At 37.7% G+C, this 21,497-nt stretch overlaps 1 protein-coding gene across 2 annotated transcripts in view; it reads right to left on the reverse strand.

Moving 5' to 3' along the window:
* Positions 1-5,280: 5,280 nt before the first annotated feature.
* LOC120414977 (paired mesoderm homeobox protein 2B-like) overlaps positions 5,281-21,497 on the reverse strand; it is a 62,130-nt gene continuing 45,913 nt past the window's right edge. Inside the window, exons 3-4 of one of the 2 annotated variants that reach the window (XM_052708180.1) lie at positions 11,211-11,475; positions 5,281-6,131 (exon numbers count right to left, since the gene is read on the reverse strand). In XM_052708180.1, the coding sequence (XP_052564140.1) occupies positions 5,704-6,131; positions 11,211-11,475 (693 nt within the window). In that variant the 3' untranslated portion in view covers positions 5,281-5,703. The remainder of the gene's footprint in view (positions 6,132-11,210; positions 11,476-21,497) is intronic. The other variant, XM_052708181.1, reaches the window with a different exon arrangement.

The raw sequence follows: 21,497 nt of genomic DNA on the forward strand, positions 1-21,497 counted from the left end.
GCGGCTCCAGAAAAAATCGAAGCAAATTTGTGTTGAATCTCAACAGCGTTAGTCGCGTAACGTGGACGATTTTTTTTTTCAATTTCTATTTTAGCGGAGGTGACAGATTCTTGTGACGAACTAGCTGAATCTAATTACCACCCTGGAAAAAGTTTGTCCTAATTAGGCGGCCAGACATAGTACGCGTCCTCCTGTTGGCACGGCCTACTGGAGACAGGTAGCATGATTTTCACTGTGGGTGCCTGCCAGCGCGTGGGAGTTTACTACGAAACTGAAGGTGGGTGAGACTGGAGGGGGATGGCCACGAAGACGCGTCAATCAATTGGTGATTCATGAACGGTAGGTTTAAGAGGTGAATCTTTTTAAATTTCAAGTCTATTCTGACCACAACAGGGAAATGGTCAATTCAAAACATATCCAACTATGCAATAATTTAATTGTTTATTTTGAATCAACAATAATATGAGAAATTCCATTGTGAACCTAATGTTGGCATATCAGCAATTTGGAGTTCGATTACAGCTCCTAAAAGGATTTTTCAACTTAAATCCAGTGATAAATAACATGAAATGAAGAGAACAAATAAATCTAAATAACTAGTTTTGCAGAAAAAATTGTTAAAATAGTGAAAATCATCAAATTGGATAGAATTAAGACCTTAGGAAAAAAACGAAGTTGACTTTATAGCTGTCGGCCACGCTTGCTAGTACCAACCACTAGTGTCTTCCTTTAGATCTACAAGCCCCCCTGGGCTCCTAAGTGTATAAAAGTATGGCACGGAGCGACGGCGCCGAATACCCATAGTTACACAAAGAATTTTAGAGCGCCCGCCGCGGGATTTGAACCGTCGACCTCTGGATTATGAGTCCAGTGCGCGGTCCACTTGATCAACACGGGCGGGACCTTAGGACCGAACCTTAAACTACCAAACATATGACAACTTTCCTTAACTTAACAATTAAAATTCAATTAGTTTATTAGCACTTTGACCTTAGGAACAGCTGTCAAATGGTGTTTTCGACTGCATTGTTGTTGTTGTTATTTTATTTATTTCCGGCAGCTTTAACCTTTCGGTCATTCGCTGCCCATTTCGACTGCATTGATTCAATAATTAGTTCATCAAATGTTTTGGGTAATTTTTCTTTGTTTTGTTAGTTTTTTTTGATAATACAAAAGTAATAAGAGTTGATACATTGTAAGCAAAAATATGTTTTTTCTTTTCTTTTTATCTTTGCATTATTTATGGAATTACAAAAACTTAATGTCTTTAATTAATTCGCAGATTGAAAACTTTACCGGGACCGTAGTGTAGGGGTAAGCGTGGTTGCCTCTCACCCAGTCGTCCTGGGGTTGATCCAAGAAGGTCCCGGTGGCAAATTTTGAGACGAGATTTGTCTGATCACGCCTTCCGTCGGACAGGGAAGTAAATGTTGGTCCCGGTCTAACCTAGTGGTTAGGTCGTTAGCTCAGTCCAGGTGCAGGAGTCGTCTCCCTGGGTCCTGCCTCGGTGGAGTCGCTGGTAGGCAGTTGGACTAACAATCCAAAGGTCGTCAGTTCGAGTCCCGGGGTGGATGGAAACTAAGGTGTAAAAAGAGGTTTGCAATTGCCTCAACAATCAAGCCTTCGGACACCTAGTTTTGAGTAGGAATCTCGCAATCGAGAACGCCAAGGCAATGCTGTAGAGCGAATAATTTGTTTGATTTTGATTGAAAACTTTAAAATAAATAAGTTGTACAAAAATCACAAAAAAAAACTGATCTATGTTTATTATGAAATGCTTATTTAGTCTTTTTCAATTTTGCTTAAACTTTTCTGAAACGTCAACTACAGATTAGAAAAAGACAAAAAGAAAACATTTGAAGAATATTTTTTCGCTGAATTCCTAGCTTTTGTTGACTTTTTGACACAACCGTAAAGATGGCCTTATTTGGAAATATTAAATATTAAACTTAAAGTAAGTTAAACAAAACAATTGTTCTATCATCAGTACTTTGACGTTCGAATACAGCTTCAAAAATTTCAATTCAATTGAAATCAAGTAATAAATAGCTTCGTAAGAAATGTGCAATCTAGTTTATCTCAAAAGTTTAGCAAAACAAGTTGTGTAAAAAGTGAACCTGCTACCCTGCCAAAAATATGAAAATTTCCCCTTATATTTTTTGAATTAAATTTTGTTTTAAAACAGATATCAATTCTTGAATAATGAATAATGCAAATTTGATGTACAAATAAAACTAATCTGCACTGATTGCGTTACAAATACAAATGTTTCAGAAAAATGAACACGTTGAAAACAAAGTCTTTATGCCAAATTGAAAAATAGACAAAAACATAATGAAATTTTGACGACGGAACATTTGTTTATTACAAGGAGATGGAATCATAGTCAAATTATTATAAAGGATATAAAAATGTTGCCACAGATGGTTTTTAAACTATTTTTTTTTTTACAAATTACGAGAACTGATATTTATTAATTTCAAAAATTTTAGAAGAAAGTTTAATGCAATTTTAGGTGTTATGTCGACTAAGACTTCTTGTATGACTCTTAGTCGACCTATCCACCTAAAATTTCATTATTCTTTCTTCTAAAATTCGTGTCAGATTTCACCTGAATAGTTCGATTCAAATTAATTAGGAGCGGCCGTGGCTGACTGGTTACGGTGTTCGCTTTGTAAGCGAATGGTTCTGGGTTCGATTCCCATCTGCTCCCAACGAGAAAGTTAAGTACACAGAATTTGAAATGATGAATATGAACGAAAAATCAAAGTCGCTCGAGGCGGGGTTCGATCCCCCGTCCTTTGGGTTGGTAAGCAAAAATGCTAACTACTAGGCCATGACGACTTGGTGAGCGTAGACTGAAATTAGGAATACTGTTACAGAGAGCGAGTTGTTCCGCTATAACCACGGCAAATAGTGTCCAGGGCATTCGTGGAAATACAATGTCCCATCCCAGAGGGTCCCGGAGTACCAAACCTTCTTAGCATGGTGCTCCCAACGAATACAACCAAAATCTCGGAGCGTATGGTGGTGTGTCCCCACGCTTCTTCCTCCCCTGTCGATTCAGAATTGTGTTGTTGTTCGAACACTCAGTGCTCAAACTCAACCCAATTACGAGTCATCTCTGCGATACGGCTTTACGCAGTAGGCCTGGCCGCTTTAACGCTTGTGATGTTTCAATGCATTTCAATGCAATGGTGCACTACAAATGTTAATAAATGACAAGAAGAGTGCTAGGCGTCATCTAACCTAAGGCACTCTCCAGGATCCCTTCGAAAGATTGGCTGCGCTAGGTTCTGATTAGATTAGATTAGATTAGATTAGAATAGTTCGATTCAAATTAATTAATAAATTCACCTAATAAAAGTCTGAAACAGAGGACTATCATATAATTTGAATATTGAAAATAAGTTTAAGAAGTCACTTCCAAGGTTTTAATACTAAGGAAATATGTTCTCGAATGATTTTGATTTAGATGAAAATACGTCCATGAATTCCATTTGTTAAAATAACCTTTTTGAATAATATCAAAACGAAGTTCTTGGATTTGTCATTCAAAATGGGTAAAAAAGCAAAGCAATCCACTTTAACGACCCCCAGGTCTTTTGTAGGCTCTGTTGCAAGTTTCTGCTCATTTCTAGGCATCCGAAGGTTATGTGATGTGAGTCACCCAAAACCTCTTTAAGGGCAAATGGATCGACGTTTTACTTCCCCATCCGATAGAAGGCCGAGAGGATAAGGCGGGAATCGAACCCGCGCCCCATAGCAACTAAGGGATCGGCAACCGAAGCCGCTAACCACCGCGCCACGAGTCCCTGGGTATGAAATACATAAAAATCAGATTTAATATAGAGAAGGTTGTTAAGATAACAGTGTTTCGCATTTTTCCTCAAAAGTTTTTTAACAAAACCAAACAAAACTTCCTTGATACCTTATCTTTTTATGCAATGAAAATTAGGAGGACCCCGTGGAGCGGTTGTTAGCGGCTTCGGCTGCCGATCCCTCATGTGTGCTAAGGGGCCCGGGTTCGATTCCCGCCCATCTCCTCTGGGTGTTCTGTGTTTGTCCCGTTTAGTTAGTAAATTCAGACTGAAAAGACGGTGTGATGTGTCTATTAAAATTATTTTTGCAATTCCGTCGTGAAACTACTTACTTTCCTGTCATTCTTGAACGACGAAATAGCCTACTTTTCTGTACCAAAAATAACAGAATCGAATAGCAACACTTTTTAAAATAAATGCTGAAAAGTAACACTTTTCAACATTTTTTTGATTTAAACGATTTATTGACAAAATACATGAAAATTTGACATAAAATTTCACTCAGTGTGTGTTTTTTGGAATTGCAAAAAATGTTGTATGGGACTCGTTGCAAAACTTGATTTTTTCAGCACTATTTGTATTTATCCAACTCGGTGAACCTCGTTGGATAAATGTACGACTCGTGCTGAAAAAATCCTCTTTTTGCAACTTGTTGCATAAACTACTATTTTGTCATTGAATTTTTTATTATTTTAATATAATTCAAACGATTTTACTGAAAATTTTGGTCTGAAAAGTCTTTAAATAAAGTTTACTATGAATAACATTAGGCTTCATCCAAAAAGTACGTCAAGCCAAAACAAAACATGCAAAAAATTGAAAAAGTGACTGTAAAAATGTGAAAAAATTAGATAGGCAAATTGTAATTATATCAGGTGGTAGATTAGGCCAAGTACTACCAAAAACAAACATAAACTAAACAAGATAAATGCAAATTAAAAAACTAAAAATAAAACAAGAAAAACATAAAACAAGAGAAGTAAAGTTTTTCGTAGAACAAAAGTTGCTCAAAATGACCTCCTGAACACGGGAAAAATGAATATTTTTGAAAAAAAAATTGGGCAGTAGAGGGATAACTTGGATTACTCAAAACATAAATTCCCATTCAATTTTCGCGGCTATTTTTAATTTGGATAGCCCTGGTTAACAACATATCATAAATTGTGAATTTTGTGCTAGAACTATTATTATTTTTTTCTTAATTTTTGTTCCTGGTTGAAAAAGGAGTGCAAAAAATCAATGAAAAATATTAGAGTTTCAAGTTTGGTTCAAGATTCTAATTAAACTGCCTGGAGCATTTTTTATAAATTGAATCCATATGGAATGTTAGATTGAACATATTTTTCATATTAAAAAAAAACCCATCGCGCTTTTTTCAAACCTACCCACCAACCAGAATCACCAACTAATTGACAACCATCCAGACGATCGCGACGCGCACTGACGCAGACAACTTGACCCTGATTTTGCCCCCGACCCCCGACAGCAGCCGTCGGTGGAGAACGCTACACGTTTCTCAATTTCAAATTAATTAACGTCACACACTCATCTCCGTGACGGACAGGCTCTCCAGAAAAGAACAACAAAAAAACCTAAAAACGATACTGAAATGACTAGATTTTTGCTTTCTTATTTATCACAAAGTGTTTTGCACGTTGGAATGTTAATTTTCAAATTGCTCTGCCCTACCTAGTTTGGCTCGGTACTTTGTTTAGTGTATTTCTTTTGCTTTCATTTTTGAACCTAAATTAAATCCATCACCTCCTCACACTTAAATTATATCTACAGAAGCTTCAAGTTTCACCTTTCTCCCAGCAATCTTTTCCTAAAAGCCATCTCTTGTTCTAAATCTAGCAAAGAACTAAACAACCCAATTACACCCTTAGAACAGATGATTGGCGGCGGTAGTTTTGTTCAGGCCACCGAGCGGATCCAGCAGGTACCCGGCGGCTCCACCTCCGGCTGCGGCCGCCCCCAGCAGGGACGAGAACGGCGAGGACAGGGCGGCCACCGCGTGGTGATGGTGATTCTGCAGATTATGATTCATGCTGCTCAGATGGTGGTTGGCGGCGGCGGCTGCGGCGGCAGACTTTTGGTGGAGGTGGTGATGGTTCTGCAGCAACGGATTGCACGACGACGCCGTGCTCCACTTGTTGTTGCTGATGTTGTTGTTGTTGTTGTTGATGATGTTGTGGCTGCTGGTGTTGGTGCTGCCGTTGGTGCCATTGTGGTGGCTGGAGCCGAGGGACGTCAGCGGGGACGGTCCAAGGGGCGACCCGAGACCGGTCAGATCCGAGTCGGAAAGTTTGCCTGGTGGGAGGGGAAGAGGGAGAGAGTGGAAAAATATTAGTGATGTTGGGACTGGAAAGTGACAGTTATGATGACGCCGCAGGGCGAGTGATTGTGACAAATGCTATTGCTTTTCGATTTGGTGAGGGGACGTAACATACGACATCATCTTTTATATATTTAAGTTTGGGAAAGTTTAATGAGATAGGAATAGACTACATGTATGGGTAATTCTCTAACAACTCACACGAAATCGGGAAAAGTTGCCCCGACCCCTCTTCGATTTGCGTGAAAATTTGTCCTAAGGGGCAACTTTTGTCCCTGATCACGAAACCGAGGTCCGTTTTTTGATATCTCGTGACGGAGGGGCGGTACGACCCCTTCCATTTTTGAACATGCGAAAAAAGAGGTGTTTTTCAACAATTTGCAGCCTGAAACGGTGATGAGATAGAAATTTGGTGTCAAAGGGACTTTTATGTAAAATTAGACGCCCGATTTGATGGCGTACTCAGAATTCCGAATAAACGTATTTTTCATCGAAAAAAACACTAAAAAAGTTTTAAAAATTCTCCCATTTTTCGTTACTCGACTGTAAAATTTTTTGGAACGTGTCATTTTATGGGAAATTTAATGTACCGTAAACCGGGGTGACATTGATAGGATTTTAATTTGTTTTTGGAATATTTTCCAACAGTTATGGTTTTTCTCAAGATTATTATTTTTAAAACATGTACTGGGGTAGGCCACACAAAGTCCATGCACTTTTTTGGAAAAAAAGTTTTTTCAATAGTGTTTAGAAAAATAGTTACGTTAAAAATTCTTAAATTAAATTCCGGGGTGACTTTGATAGTCATAGTGTTTCTTGTTAAAATCATATTTTAGATGTTCAAACTTTATTTGTTCGTTAAATGTACCATTACTTAAGTAGCTGATAAAGTTTTTAAGAAAAAAAATCAATGTTTGTATTTAGTTAACTAAGTTTATAAGCTTTTTAACAAAATACAAACAAATTTTAGGTAAAATTGTTAAAATTAAAATAATTTTGCCTGAAATTTGTTAAAACTAGTTTTGTTTATGAAATTATCGATTTATATTGCATTTAAAACTGAATTCAAAGCACAAATCACAAATTTTCACATTTTACATGAAATTTGTTCAACTAAAATTGCCTATAAATTTGGAGATTTTTTTTAAATTGTGTTTCAAAAACACATATTATTTATTATTTACAAACTTATTTAACCTTCTCCTAGTAGAAAATTGTCCAAAGAATCCGAAAATGCATTCCGTTTTCCGATTCAAAATCGTGTTCATTGAAAAAATCATGACACTTTGAGAAGTTAAAAATAATGACTTTCATCGACATTTTCTTAACTATAGTAAACTAACTTTTTAACTTTTCGAACTACAACTTTTCGAATCTACATTGTCCCAGAAGGGTCATTTTTTCATTTAGAACAAAATTTTTCATTTTAAAATTTCGTGTTTTTTCTAACTTTGCAGGGTTATTTTTTAGAGTGTAACAATGTTCTACAAAGTTGTAGAGCAGACTGATCACGAATCCGTGATCAGGGACACAATTTACCCCTTAGGACAAAGTTTCACGCAAATCGAAGAGGGGTCGGGGCAACTGCTGTGTGAGTTGGCGGAGAATTACCCGTATGCAACAAATACAATCAAAAGTAATGTTATTAAATTTTCATGAGAATTTAGAACGAAAACCATAAAGATTTAATTGCTTTTTGATACATTCAAATCTAGTTTTTTTTTAATTTAAAAAAAAAACTTTTTTTTTTGTTTTGGAACGGCCTTGACTCAAAGCGGTTTCAAAAACACCCAAAAACCATTTTGCATTTTTTTTTCAATGTTAATATCGCCTTCCCTTCAAAATCGGTTCGATAAATCAGAGACCATATGTATATATTTTTTCAGAGTGATTTATATTTTTTCATAGTTTCGAAATTTAATGGAAATAGAAGTATAATTAACTGAAAACAATTTTAACGGCATTTTTCTGCGTTTATCTTAGCATGTTTGGAATCGCTCGAAAGCAAATTTCATGAAAACCCGAAGAAAAATTTGTTTTGGCAAAAAAATTGTCCATATTAGATATTTTAAAGACAAAACAAAAAACAAAAAACAAAAAACAAAAAAACAACCCACTTTACTGTTCGCCAAAAGTAGAAAGTATTGTTATCAATCATTAAAAAAAATATTTTTTTTCAAGAGTGGAAAATTTGTGGCTCTGGAGTTGAAGTTAACAATTCTCTAAAAAGATGAAGGCAAGATCGTAATTTTTAATAATTGTGAATTGAAGTTGTTTATGGAGTCGATGCGGTTGTATCCATCCAGAAGCTGTCTTAATTTTATTTTGATGCCGTTTTAAAACCTACTGGTTTAGTGAACATCTTCTTTGTTTGTTGGATCAGCTTCGCTAGAATTAGCGACGTTTTTTCACTGGACCAGGAAGAGCTGTAGGATTCCTAAATCAGCCAGGGAATATATCTGGGACATCGCAGAATGACACCCTCGCCGCAGTTCTTCGTTATCCGTAAAAAAGTAAAACATCTTCTAACCGATCCAAGCTTAAAAACACACAATTTTCCATCCAAAAATGTCAAAAACTAGACAAAATAAGACAAATACTATTATAAAACAGCTCATTTACCAGTAAGAAAAAAGTCATGCTTGTGCTTGAACAGCCTCCTGCTATGCAGATGTAAACAAAGTGGGATCATTCGAAAATCACGTTACGCCTTCGTTCTATTCATCACCCAGCAAAAAACAAAAAACAAAAAACAAAAAATACAATTCAATCAGTCTTAGTTAATGGAGATTTTCGTGTGGAAGTATGAAATGAATTATTTCCAATATTTTAAAAGAAATGCAGTCGGAAGGTAAAAAGTATAAACAAATATTTCTTTATTGTCTTTTATGCATTTTTCGGTGTGTTAATTCTTAAAAAAATATTTATTTACCTATTATCAATCAAATTGGTCACCTTAAGATTATTTTTAAGCAAAATAATCATAAGATTGTAAGAAAAAATATATAAAAAGAAAAAAACAAATGCCCTATGAGCATGAGCATGAGCATGAGAGAACACCCATGGTTGCCCCTCTGTTGCTGAACAGAACCGTAATATCCTTTCAGCACTACTGATTATATGCTTCGACGATCTAGTGGTGTTTCCCTTATCAACAGCATGTATGAATGCGCTGAAAAGATAAAACACCATGATTGCTAAAGCTAGATCAGTTGCGAATAGGTAACAGTCATTGGCCACCAACGGCGCCCGCCATGTCAGTTTGTAGATCTCGATTTTAAGGGACGGGAATGTTAGTTAGCGCAGGTTGCTACTAGGGCAGCTGATTTACTCTGTGCTTACACCCCACAAGCGCCAGGAACCTGAAAATTTGTTAGTAGGATAGGGTGTTTGGTCAGGATTCATCATAGAAGATGATGATGCGACCCAAAATCATAGTGTTTGTTGAAAGGTATTATGCTTTAATCTCAAGGCAAGCAATCGGATGCTGCGGATGAGTCATTTCCCGTATATCGGGTGTTAACTTTTAATTGAAATGGATTTATCTTAGACAGCCGGCTGTGGAAAGATAGAACCAAAATTATTTGTAATTAAATGATGAAGGATTTAACAGTCTGACTTTTTAATTGAGATGTTTTTACGAGTTTTACATGATTCATGTTTAGTGGGGTACTGATTAACGAAGCGAACGACGGGTTACGATGTTTATCGAGCTGAAATGGTATGATAAGGTTCTGTTGTTATTGCACACCGAATACGAACGCGAAAAAACCCTGCGACCCGACCGAAAGGCATCGCAAATCAGACTGGCTAAATTGTCATCGATGACAACCAGAGCCAGCCGTACCTTTACACACATACACGCACGCGAAAAAAAAAACGAAAAACACACCGACGACGAACGCGAAAAAAAACACGACCCGACGGAAAGGCATCGCAAATCAAACTGAGGAAATGGAGAGAAAGAAAATAACATAAAAAATAAAACCTAATCACATAAAACCTACTCACATAAAACCAATCACCCCATGCACACAAAGAGCGACACAAAAGAGACGAAAATTATCACGAAAAAACAGGACTGCGCGTCCACCAAAGCACCGCACTTCTCTAAAAAGAAAAAAACAAATGCCCTATATACAATAATTTGGACAGTTATTTCATTGAATTGTTACTTCAAAAAGTTAAATCATTTTGCAAAATTTTAAACCGATCACAATTTAAGTTTTCTAACAATCCTTCTTTTTTTTCACATTCACAGAAATAAATACTGTTCCTTTGTTTGGCCTTACATTTTGAAATTGCTCGTTTCTCGCATTTTGCTTCTATCTAGTACTTTAAATCTAGTTCAATTTGCAAACAAAGTTTCTAGTTTCGTTTGCACTTAGGGCATCTCCACCCACCCTCGCGTAACAAGCTGTCTCCAGCGCGAAAAAACCTTCCAACTTCTTCCCACCAAGCTCAGCAAAATGGTCCCATTTGGTATCGCCTACGAATGGTGGCAGGCGTCGTAAATTTTTCATTAAAAGAAAGAAGAAGGGACAAAAAGAAAATGTCTGAGGACGCGACGTCTTAAGATTCGCGCACACACACACTCACACGTACAAAAATATCTCGAAGGTTTCTTATTTTGGAGCGGTCTTAAGGGCGCTCACAAGCACCAGAAAAAAAGAGAAGACGAAGAAGAAACGCGCCAAACAAATCAAGAGATGAGCACTTTTCTCCCAGTTTTGTTTTTCTTTTTGGGCAGAGTTGCCATGTGATAAGGCTCTATCGTAGTTCTAGTCTGGCTGTGTGGGGGTGGCAGCTAATGCGTTAGGGGTGTGCTCGAGCGCACGTGTGCGTACAAGGCGCGACATTTCCCCAAGTAATGTGACGCTAATTCGAATAAATGAACGGTGTAACAGGGCAATTTCCTTGATTAAACAATTTAATCCAGTGTGCAATCCAAGTTAGCTATGGTTAGCGGATTTTTGTTGCCATTGAATAAACTAGTGCTGTCAATTCTGTCAAATCTGTCAACCCTGTCAATCCCTCAACAAAAAATCACTCACCATTAATGGGTTTAATGTCCCCGTTCGACTGGTGGGAGGATGCACTCGAGTTGGGCGTCGTCGACACCGTCGAAAGCGGCGAACCCGGCTTGATGTCCTTCGGGGTCGTGCTTCCGCCGCTGGACTTTTGCTCGCTCTTCACCGACGACGAATCCGGGTTGTTGTTGTTGTTGCTGGTGCTGCTGTTGTTGTTATTGCTCGACACCTTCTGCTGGGCGATCCGTTCCTGCTTCCGGAACTTGGCCCTCCGGTTCTGGAACCAAACCTGTGAATGCGAAGAAGCGTTGCATAAGTTGAGTTCATTACGCATTATTTGTTATGGAGATTTAATTTTCGCTCCTTAAAAATGCTTCCACCAAAAGTTTCTAACCTCACTTTAATCAGAGGAAGTTCTAATTAATATTTGACAGTGCTTAGCGCGGCAACCCTCTTTCTGGATTTGTCTAGCAGAACAATAGAGAACACGATGGCAAGCAGTGCCAGTTATGTCGTGACATTTATTACCGACAGCACTTTACTCTTTCCTGCAGAACCGGATCCGCCGGGTCGCGTGGTTGGGGTTTATATTTTTCGAGGTTATGGTTCACTCTGGAAGAATTTCGTCATGGCAAGAGGAGCTAACAACGGCGGCGATGTGGGAGAAGCAAATGAAATATTTAAATTAATTAGCTAATATTTACGTGCAGATTAATGAAATGACAATGAGTTTGGTCGGAGCAATTTGAGAGCGAACATGAATAAAATCACAGACAACAGACGTAGCGGCTAGAACAAAATAATATGAAAATCGTGTGTAAAAACATGGCTGCCGCATTCTGCTTATCTACTAGCGCCATCTGTTAGCCTATTGCCACTCTCTAAAGCAGCCATGATGGTTTTCTGAGAAGGTGTGTTTGAAAATGCATCACCCAGAAACATATAAAAAAATATTATTTCAATTTTTTGAAAAAAATGTAAATAGGTAAAGATAACGTTTTAATGCTATGATAAATTTACTATAATGATTAATTACTGCGATTTATGAGCACATGGAAGAATTACCACGGACCCCCCGACGAAATATTTCGGTATTCCCCACAAAATGACGGGAAAGAGCCCTTCTTTCACGGTGCCAAATATCAAACATATTGATTTTTTTTTTATCTTTGAGGTCTCGAAAAAATACACCGTGTACACTGAACCCCCGGTGGTTGGTCACTTTTTCGTTTAACACTTTTTTAGTTTGTACCCCGTTGGTTGGTCAAAGTCAAACTAAAAAGTGACGAACTGTCACTTTTTACACGTTGCTCTTGCACACTATGCCGGGACCCGTGGTGTAGGGGTAAGCGTGGTTGCCTCTCACCCAGTCGGCCTGGGTTTGATCCCAGAAGGTCTCGGTGGCAAATTTTGAGACGAGATTTGTCTGATCACGCCTTCCGTCGGACGGGAAGTAAATGTTGGCCCCGGACTAATCTAAAAAGGTTAGGTCGTTACCTCAGTCCAGGTGCAGGTGTCGTCTCCCTGGGTCCTGTCTCGGTGGAGTCGCTGGTAGGCAGTTGGACTAACAATCCAAAGGCCGTCAGTTCGAATCCCGGGGTGGATGGAAGCTAAGGTGTAAAAAGAGGTTTGCAATTGCCTCAACAATCAAGCCTTCGGACACCTAAGTTTCGAGTAGGAATCTCGCAATCGAGAACGCCAAGGCAATGCTGTAGAGCGAATAATTTGATTTTTGATTTTCACGCACACTATAAAACAAACGTTTGGTAGTGTGTGTGAACTCCGTGTAGAAGGGGTGTCAAACTAAAAAGTGACCCCGTTCGTTTGACAACAGTTGGTGTCAAACCATCGGGGTTTGAGTGTACTATTTTTTAGGACCTTTATTTGGACATTCTCTAGTTAATTAGTATTTTTAAAACAAAAAAACTGTATTTCAAGACTATTTTACCCAGAGCAGCAAATACAAATACAACGAATCAAGTATTGCAACGAGTTGCATACAACATTTTTTGCACTTGCAAAAAATACCCTTTGAATTGAATTTTAGTCAAATGTCAATAGTTTTAGTCGATTTGCCAGTCAAATCATAACATTATTTTAAGATATTGCATATCGATATAAGTGCTTAAAATTGAAACATTTCAACACCCATTTCAGTGCTGAAAAGTATAACTTTTTATGCCGTTATATCGAAAAATATTACTTTGCGATTCTTTTATTTTTTGGAGTAAAAAGTATGTCATTCCATCATCCGAGAGTAACATTTTGGTCTCATTCGAACTGTCTTGGGGACCTAAGTTTAGTTAATTACTTCAAAAGTTATGCTGAAAAGTGATTTTTGGTAATGTCCGGATGATTGTAAAAAGGAAGATGTAACAACCCTATCTAAAAATGATTCCATGAACACTTAAGTGTTAATTATACACTTTTTAAGGCCGTTTCTAAAATATTTTGATGAAAATTATCGTAAGATAAGCAATTACAAGTATGATAAGCAATCACAGTCCAGACTCGATTTTTTTTCATTATTTATTACCACTATTTTGGCCACCATCTTCGATTTAAAAACTCTAAATCTCAGAGTAGTTTAAGGGTCACACTTAAGTTTGGCAATCAATAATAAGATAGCAAAAAACTGTTTTTATTCGAAAAAAAGCAGATCAATCCACTTTAACGACCCCCCGGTCTTATGCGGGCTCTGTTGCAAGTTTCTGCTCATTTCTAGGCGTCCGTTGTGGTGAGTCACCCAAAAACTGTTTTACGCAAATGGACCGACGTTTTACTTCCCCATCCGATAGAAGACCAGGAGGATAAGGCGGGAATCGAACCCGCGCCCCATAGCAACTTAGGGATCGGCAGCCGAAGCCGCTAACCACCGCGCCACGAGGCCCATGCAAAAACAGCAAGCTGAGAAAACCGCATTTGAAGTTTGTCCCACACATAAGGCTACGTGTTAAGTTTTTGCGAAAAAAAAAATGGAATTGCACCTGATTTATAGATCAAAACTATGTACCGAATGTTGTAGGCATTTCTGAAAGAGCACACGATTTTTAACCAAACTGCATCAATAACTCAAATGCGATGAAAATGCATATCGAACATTTATGTGATCAAGCGCAGTACAGCTCAGTGTCTTGCGAACCTTCGTGGTGAACGGACACTAGAGCTGCGGTATTTTTTACTACCTAAGCTCAGAGTTATTTCAAAACAAAATTCACAGTCTTTTTAAAGACTACCTGAGTTATTTTCCAAAATTCTAAACAGTCTTTTCAAGACTAACCCCGCCTGAAATTTTGTTGTATTTTACAAACGAAGCCATCTTTTTAAGAGAACTTTGCTTGCAAAATGCGTCAAAACAAAGGTAAACGCAAATCTTCTGAAGATTTGGTCGTTACGTCGGTGAAGCGTTTGAACGCTAAACCGGCTAACGGAAACAGAAAAAGAAAACAGCCTCTTCTGAGGTCTGATTCTGATTCTGAATGTGAGGTCAATCCTCCAATTCCATTGACAAACAGTTTCGGTGTTTTATCCGAAACTGATGACAAGGAACCTTCTCCTCGTACTGAGCCTTCTGCCGTCGAGAAACGAGTAAAGGCTCCGCCAATTGTTGTGACTTCCGTCTCCGATTTGGCCAGCTTTCGAACGCAACTGAAGAATTGCAAGGAAACTTGCAATTTGAAGGTTTCGTTCCAGCTTGGTCGAAGAGGAGAATGTCGCTTGTTGACGGAATCTTTACAAGATCACCAAACTTTTGTTGGTTATTTGAAAAACCACAAACACAATTTCTACACGTATGAGACCAAGAATGCTCGGCCATTCAAGGCGGTCTTGAAAGGTCTCTCCAACGACTTGTCGGTGGATGAGATCAAAAACGAACTTAAGGTGTTGCTTGGCTTTGCCCCATCCCAAGTAATACCAATGAAGAAAAAATCAAACGGGAATATTTCTCGCTTTGGTTTGACTTCACAATTTTATCTGATTCATTTCAACAGAAATGAAATCAACAATTTGAAACTTTTGGACAAAGTTCAGTTTTTGTTCCATGTACGGGTAAAGTGGGAGCATTTTAAGAAACATGGCGGTAATGGCCAGAATCTGACCCAGTGCCGGCGTTGCCAGGCATTCGGTCACGGTACTGATCATTGCGCCATGGTTCCAAAATGCATGGTTTGCGGGGATTCTTCTCACGACAAGGACAATTGTCCCGTGAAAGAAGTCACCCAATTTAAATGTGCAAATTGTGGTGGAAATCACAAATCAAATTTTTGGGATTGCCCCATCAGAAAAAAGGTTTTGGATTCTCGTGCTAAGCATCAGCCGAAATCCAAACCGAAATTTTCTCAAAGTCAGGTTGTACCTGCATCTTTAAATCAAACGTTCGTGCTGTCTCACTCGAACAATTCTAGAAATACCCCTACCGTGGAAAAGTTAGGTAACAACAATGGCATTTCTTATGCTAACGTCGTTTCGGGTTCATCCACGAATTTTAAATCCTCTACCAATCTTTCTGAAATTGGGCAGGTACCTCAAATCTCATTTGAAAATTTTTCTGCTGGCAACGCTTTGGGATCTTCTGATCTCGGCGATGTTACGTTTGAAAAAATGACTTTTTTGCAAAACTCACTGTTTGGTTTGATTCAAACAATGAGTAATGCTACATCCATGATGGAAGCTATCCAGATTGGATTAAAATTTGCGAATGATGTTGTTCTTACCCTGAAGTTTAATCATGGATCTAAGTAATTCCATCAATATTATGAATTTTAATGCTCGCTCTTTAAAAGCGAAAGAAAATGAATTTTTCAACTTTTTACGAGTTCATAACGTGCATGTTGCTGTTATAACCGAAACATTTTTAAAAACTGGCACTTATTTGAAAAGTGATCCAGATTATAAAGTTATAACTAATAACCGAATGAATCGAAATGGCGGTGGAGTTGCAATAGTTATCCACCGTAGTATGACTTATAGCACGTTACGTGACTTTAAGTTAAAAGTTATTGAAAGTTTGGGCATTGAACTTGAAACTTCTTTTGGGAAAATTATGATTGCAGCTGCATATTTGCCATTCCAATGCACTGGGGAAAATAAAAATTATTTCAAAGGGGATTTGAATAAACTTACTCGGCATAGATCTCGATTTTTGATCATCGGTGATTTTAATGCCAAACACCAATCTTGGAATAATTCAAAAGTAAATTCCAATGGTAAAATTCTGTTCAGAGATTGCACTTCTGGTCTTTATTCGGTTTTATACCCGAATGGGCCAACTTGCTTTTCTTCTGTTAGAAATCCATCAACAATTGATTTGGTTTTGACAAATCAAAGTCAGTATTGTGGTCCTTTAGTGACTCATGCTGATTTTGATTCTGATCATCTTCCAGTAACTTTTTCACTTTCTCATGAAGCAGTTACCAGACCCAATAGTTCTGTGTTTAATTACCACAAAGCTAATTGGGACAGGTATCAGCATCATATAGAGAATAATTTGAATCATGATTTTGTTTTAGAAACCAAAGGTGATATTGATTCAGCCTTGGAATCTTTAACTAATGCAATTTTGGATGCTAGGAATATTGCTATTCCAAAAGTCCAAGTCAAATTTGATTCTCCCATTATTGATGACGATCTTCAGCTTCTGATTCGTCTGAAAAATGTTCGCCGAAGACAGTATCAACGTTCTCGTGATCCTGCACTGAAGCGAATTCAAAAAGATTTGCAAAAGGTTATTGACCACAGATTCACTCTCCTGCGAAATGAAAAGTTCGCAAGAGATGTCGAACAAATTAAACCTTATTCCAAACCTTTTTGGAAACTTTCAAAGGTTCTTAAGAAACCTCAAAACCCCATCCCTTCTTTAAAAGATGGAGATAATATTCTATTAACTAATGGGGAAAAAGCTCAAAAACTTGCTCAGCAGTTTGAGAGTGCTCATAATTTCAACTTGAATGTTTTGAGTCCTATTGAAAATCAAATTTCAATAGAATTTCAGAATATTGTTGAACAAGAATTTTCATCAGATGAAGTTTTTAATACGGATCTGAATGAAATAAAATCTATTATCAAAAAATTTAAAAATATGAAAGCCCCTGGTGAGGATGGCATTTTTTACATTTTAATTAAAAAATTACCAGAAGCAACTTTAAGTTGCTTGGTCAAAATTTTCAACAAATGTTTTGATTTGGCATATTTTCCCAGTAGTTGGAAAAATGCCAAAGTAATTCCGATTTTGAAACCGGATAAAAATCCTGCTGAAGCCTCAAGCTATCGGCCCATTAGTTTGCTTTCATCTATTAGTAAATTATTCGAAAGAATAATTCTTAATAGAATGATGACGCACATTAATGAAAATTTCAATTTTCGCTGATGAGCAGTTTGGATTTCGCCTTGGGCATTCAACTACTCATCAGTTGTTGAGAGTTTCAAATTTAATTCGAAGCAACAAATCTGAGGGCTATTCTACTGGCGCTGCTCTTCTAGACATAGAAAAAGCATTTGACAGTGTTTGGCATAAAGGTTTGATTGCGAAATTGAAAAGGTTTAATTTTCCGATTTATATCGTGAAAATTATTCAAAATTATTTGACGGATCGTACTCTGCAGGTATGTTATCAGAATAGCAAATCTGATCAACTACCTGTACGTGCTGGCGTCCCTCAAGGAAGCATTTTGGGTCCAATTTTATACAATATTTTTACTTCTGACTTGCCTGATTTGCCCCCAGGATGTCAGAAATCACTTTTTGCTGATGACACAAGCATCTCCGCCAAAGGCAGAAGCCTTCGTGTCATCACAAGAAGATTACAAAAAAGCTTGGATATTTTCAATTCTTATTTGAAAGAATGGAAAATTACTCCAAATGCTGCAAAAACTCAACTTATTATTTTCCCTCACAAACCAAGGGCTGATTTTCTTAAACCAAAAAGTCATCACATTATAAAGATGAATGAGGTAAATTTAAAGTGGGAGGATCAAGTGAAATATCTTGGACTTGGTTTTGACAAAAACCTTACTTACAAGGATCACATTGAAAGTATCCAGGTTAAATGTAACAAATATATAAAATGTTTGTATCCACTTATAAACAGGAATTCTAGACTTTGTCTCAAGAATAAACTGTTAATTTATAAACAAATTTTCAGACCTGCCATGCTTTATGCTGTGCCGATCTGGACAAGCTGTTGCTTAACCAGGAAGAAAAAACTTCAGAGGATTCAGAACAAAATTTTGAAAATGATTCTGAAACTTCCTCCCTGGTTCAGCACCAGTGAACTTCATCAATTAGCCGAAGTTGACACTTTGGATGTTATGTCCAATAAGATAATTGATGCATTTCGACAAAAATCATTGCAGTCTTCAGCTGCATTGATCCGCTCTTTATATAGTTTATAAGTTAGTTTTAAGGTATCCCTTTTCCCTTTTGTACATGTAGGACCTCCTACATTTGAAATCACTGAATAGCGAAAGCTACAATATTTCATGAATAAATGAAAGTTGCTAGTATTTAAAATTGAGGTGAAAAGTCATCGTTTGTGATTGGACACTCAATAATATTTTAACTGAATGAATGTACATGGAAAAGAAATTTGAATAAATATAAATTAAAAAAAAAAAAAAAAAAAAAAAAAAAAAAAAAAAAAAAAAAAAAAGCGCAGTACAGCTAACTTGAACAATCCAACGTTAAGCTATATTTACTCCTAAAATTATCACCAAACAGGTTGTTTAATTTTCTCCAGTTGACTGCATCTGTTTTTCATTTGCCACCTGGTAAAACTTCCAACCATCACCCATCCACTCCACCATTTGGCAGCATCCAGTAAATGAAAAATCATTGGCGTAACATTTGTCATACCCCTCCCTACTCCCCTCTCTACCAACAACACAGAAAGTTAGGGGTGACAAGCAGACTGGCAGCCAGCACAGCCGCCAGAGCAGCAGCAGGCACTTTGTTGCCATGACATCACACACACACGGACTTGCTCACTTGCTCATTGTTGTTTGCCCTGTGAAAATAAAACAAACTCAAACAATGCCCCACCACCACTGACTTCCCACAATGGCGATGATGATGACTGAGCTGCTCCACTGCCCTTTTGCAGTGTGTGTGAGTGTGATGGCACCCAAAATTGTATGTGTGATTTGTGTTGACACTTTAAAGCTACTGTCATTTTTGTGACTTTGTTTGCTTTCCTAAATGAAGCAACCGGCTTGCTGTGTGTGTATGTGTGCTCTCTCTAACAACTGTTGTCTCCCCCCAAACATCCGAAATTCGTTGATTTGAGCAATTATTGATTGTTTTACAATTTTTCGCCGAAAATCCAACTTGATGCCAGCTCGCCTTCCCCTCCAATTTTCCACAAAATTCCAGCTTGCGCCCGCCCAACCGAACGAAAATCGTCAAATGAGCCAACACAAAACGTGGTCCCCCGCTTGACCCGAATCCTTGGCAGCTGCTGAATTTTAATGCAATTAGCCAATCGTTTGTCCACTCACTTTTCGTTTGCTCAAGTGGGAGGGGCAGGAGGAGGATGGGAAATCTTTCCCGAAAACGATTTTTTCAGTGTGTGTACGAGAGGGAAAAGTTTTTTTTCTTTCCCAGCACCATCTTAAGAAAAGCGTCTTTGGTCGGTGGCTAAAGATGGCGATTTAAACAACTGTCACATGGTGGGGCGCACTCACACGTGTACAAAACAAAATGGAGGGTACGATGAGGGCCATTTTTGTTCTTCTTTTCTCTTCCCAATAAGAAAAGAAACAAAACTTCCAAGAACACGGAGGACGAAGGAGTTGTTTCTTGTTTGACTTTCTTAATTTATTATTTGATTATAAATGATTAAAATAAACAATTCATTTGAGGGGGAGTTCGAGACCGGAATTCGGAACGAAGACGTCGCCGCCGTTGTCTTTCTTTCGATTGACCCCCGGGAAGAAAGTGGACATCGAAGAATGACCAACTTCGACGGCCGCTAGCCCCAACCCCACTCCTTTCCAGTTAAATTGGGTCCGGTTTTGGCGTTCGAGAATGTTGCTGTTTTTCTTTCCAATTGTAGTAAAATTGATATTCATTGTCAACCAAGGGAGGAATCCAATCGAAAAGATTGCGAATCGGAACAGTTGTGCCATCCAGCCCGTTTATTTCTGATTTCTCATCTGGGTAATTCTCCGCCAACTCACACAGCAGTTGCCCCGACCCCTCTTCGATTTGCGTGAAACTTTGTCCTAAGGGGTAACTTTTGTCCCTGATCACGAATCCGAGGTCCGTTTTTTGATATCTCGTGACGGAGGGGCGGTACGACCCCTTCCATTTTTGAACATGCGAAAAAAGAGGTGTTTTTCAATAATTTGCAGCCTAAAACGGTGATGAGATAGAAATTTGGTGTCAAAGGGACTTTTATGTAAAATTAGACGCCCGATTTGATGGCGTACTCAGAATTCCGAAAAAACGTATTTTTCATCGAAAAAAACACTAAAAAAGTTTTAAAAATCCTCCCATTTTCCGTTACTCGACTGTAAAAAATTTTGGAACATGTCATTTTATGGGAAATTTAATGTACTTTTCGAATCTACATTGTCCCAGAAGGGTCATTTTTTCATTTAGAACAAAATTTTTCATTTTAAAATTTCGTGTTTTTTCTAACTTTGCAGGGTTATTTTTTAGAGTGTAACAATGTTCTACAAAGTTGTAGAGCAGACAATTACAAAAATTTTGATATATAGACCTAAGGGGTTTGCTTATAAAAATCACGAGTTATCGCGATTTTACGAAAAAAAGTTTTGAAAAAGTTGGTCGTCATCGATCATGGCCGTTCATGGTCACCCGCGACAGACACGGACGACGAAACAAAGAGAAACGCAAAAAGTAACTTTTTCAAAACTTTTTTTCGTAAAATCGCGATAACTTGTGATGTTTATAAGCAAACCCCTTATGTCTATATATCAAAATTTTTGTAATTGTCTGCTCTACAACTTTGTAGAACATTAAAACACTCTAAAAAATAACCCTGCAAAGTTAGAAAAAACACGAAATTTTAAAATGAAAAATTTTGTTCTAAATGAAAAAATGACCCTTCTGGGACAATGTAGATTCGAAAAGTACATTAAATTTCCCATAAAATGACATGTTCCAAAATTTTTTACAGTCGAGTAACGGAAAATGGGAGGATTTTTAAAACTTTTTTAGTGTTTTTTTCGATGAAAAATACGTTTTTTCGGAATTCTGAGTACGCCATCAAATCGGGCGTCTAATTTTACATAAAAGTCCCTTTGACACCAAATTTCTATCTCATCACCGTTTCAGGCTGCAAATTATTGA

This window comes from Culex pipiens, chromosome 2 (genome assembly GCF_016801865.2).
Source record: "Culex pipiens pallens isolate TS chromosome 2, TS_CPP_V2, whole genome shotgun sequence".
NCBI classification, from domain to species: domain Eukaryota; kingdom Metazoa; phylum Arthropoda; class Insecta; order Diptera; family Culicidae; genus Culex; species Culex pipiens.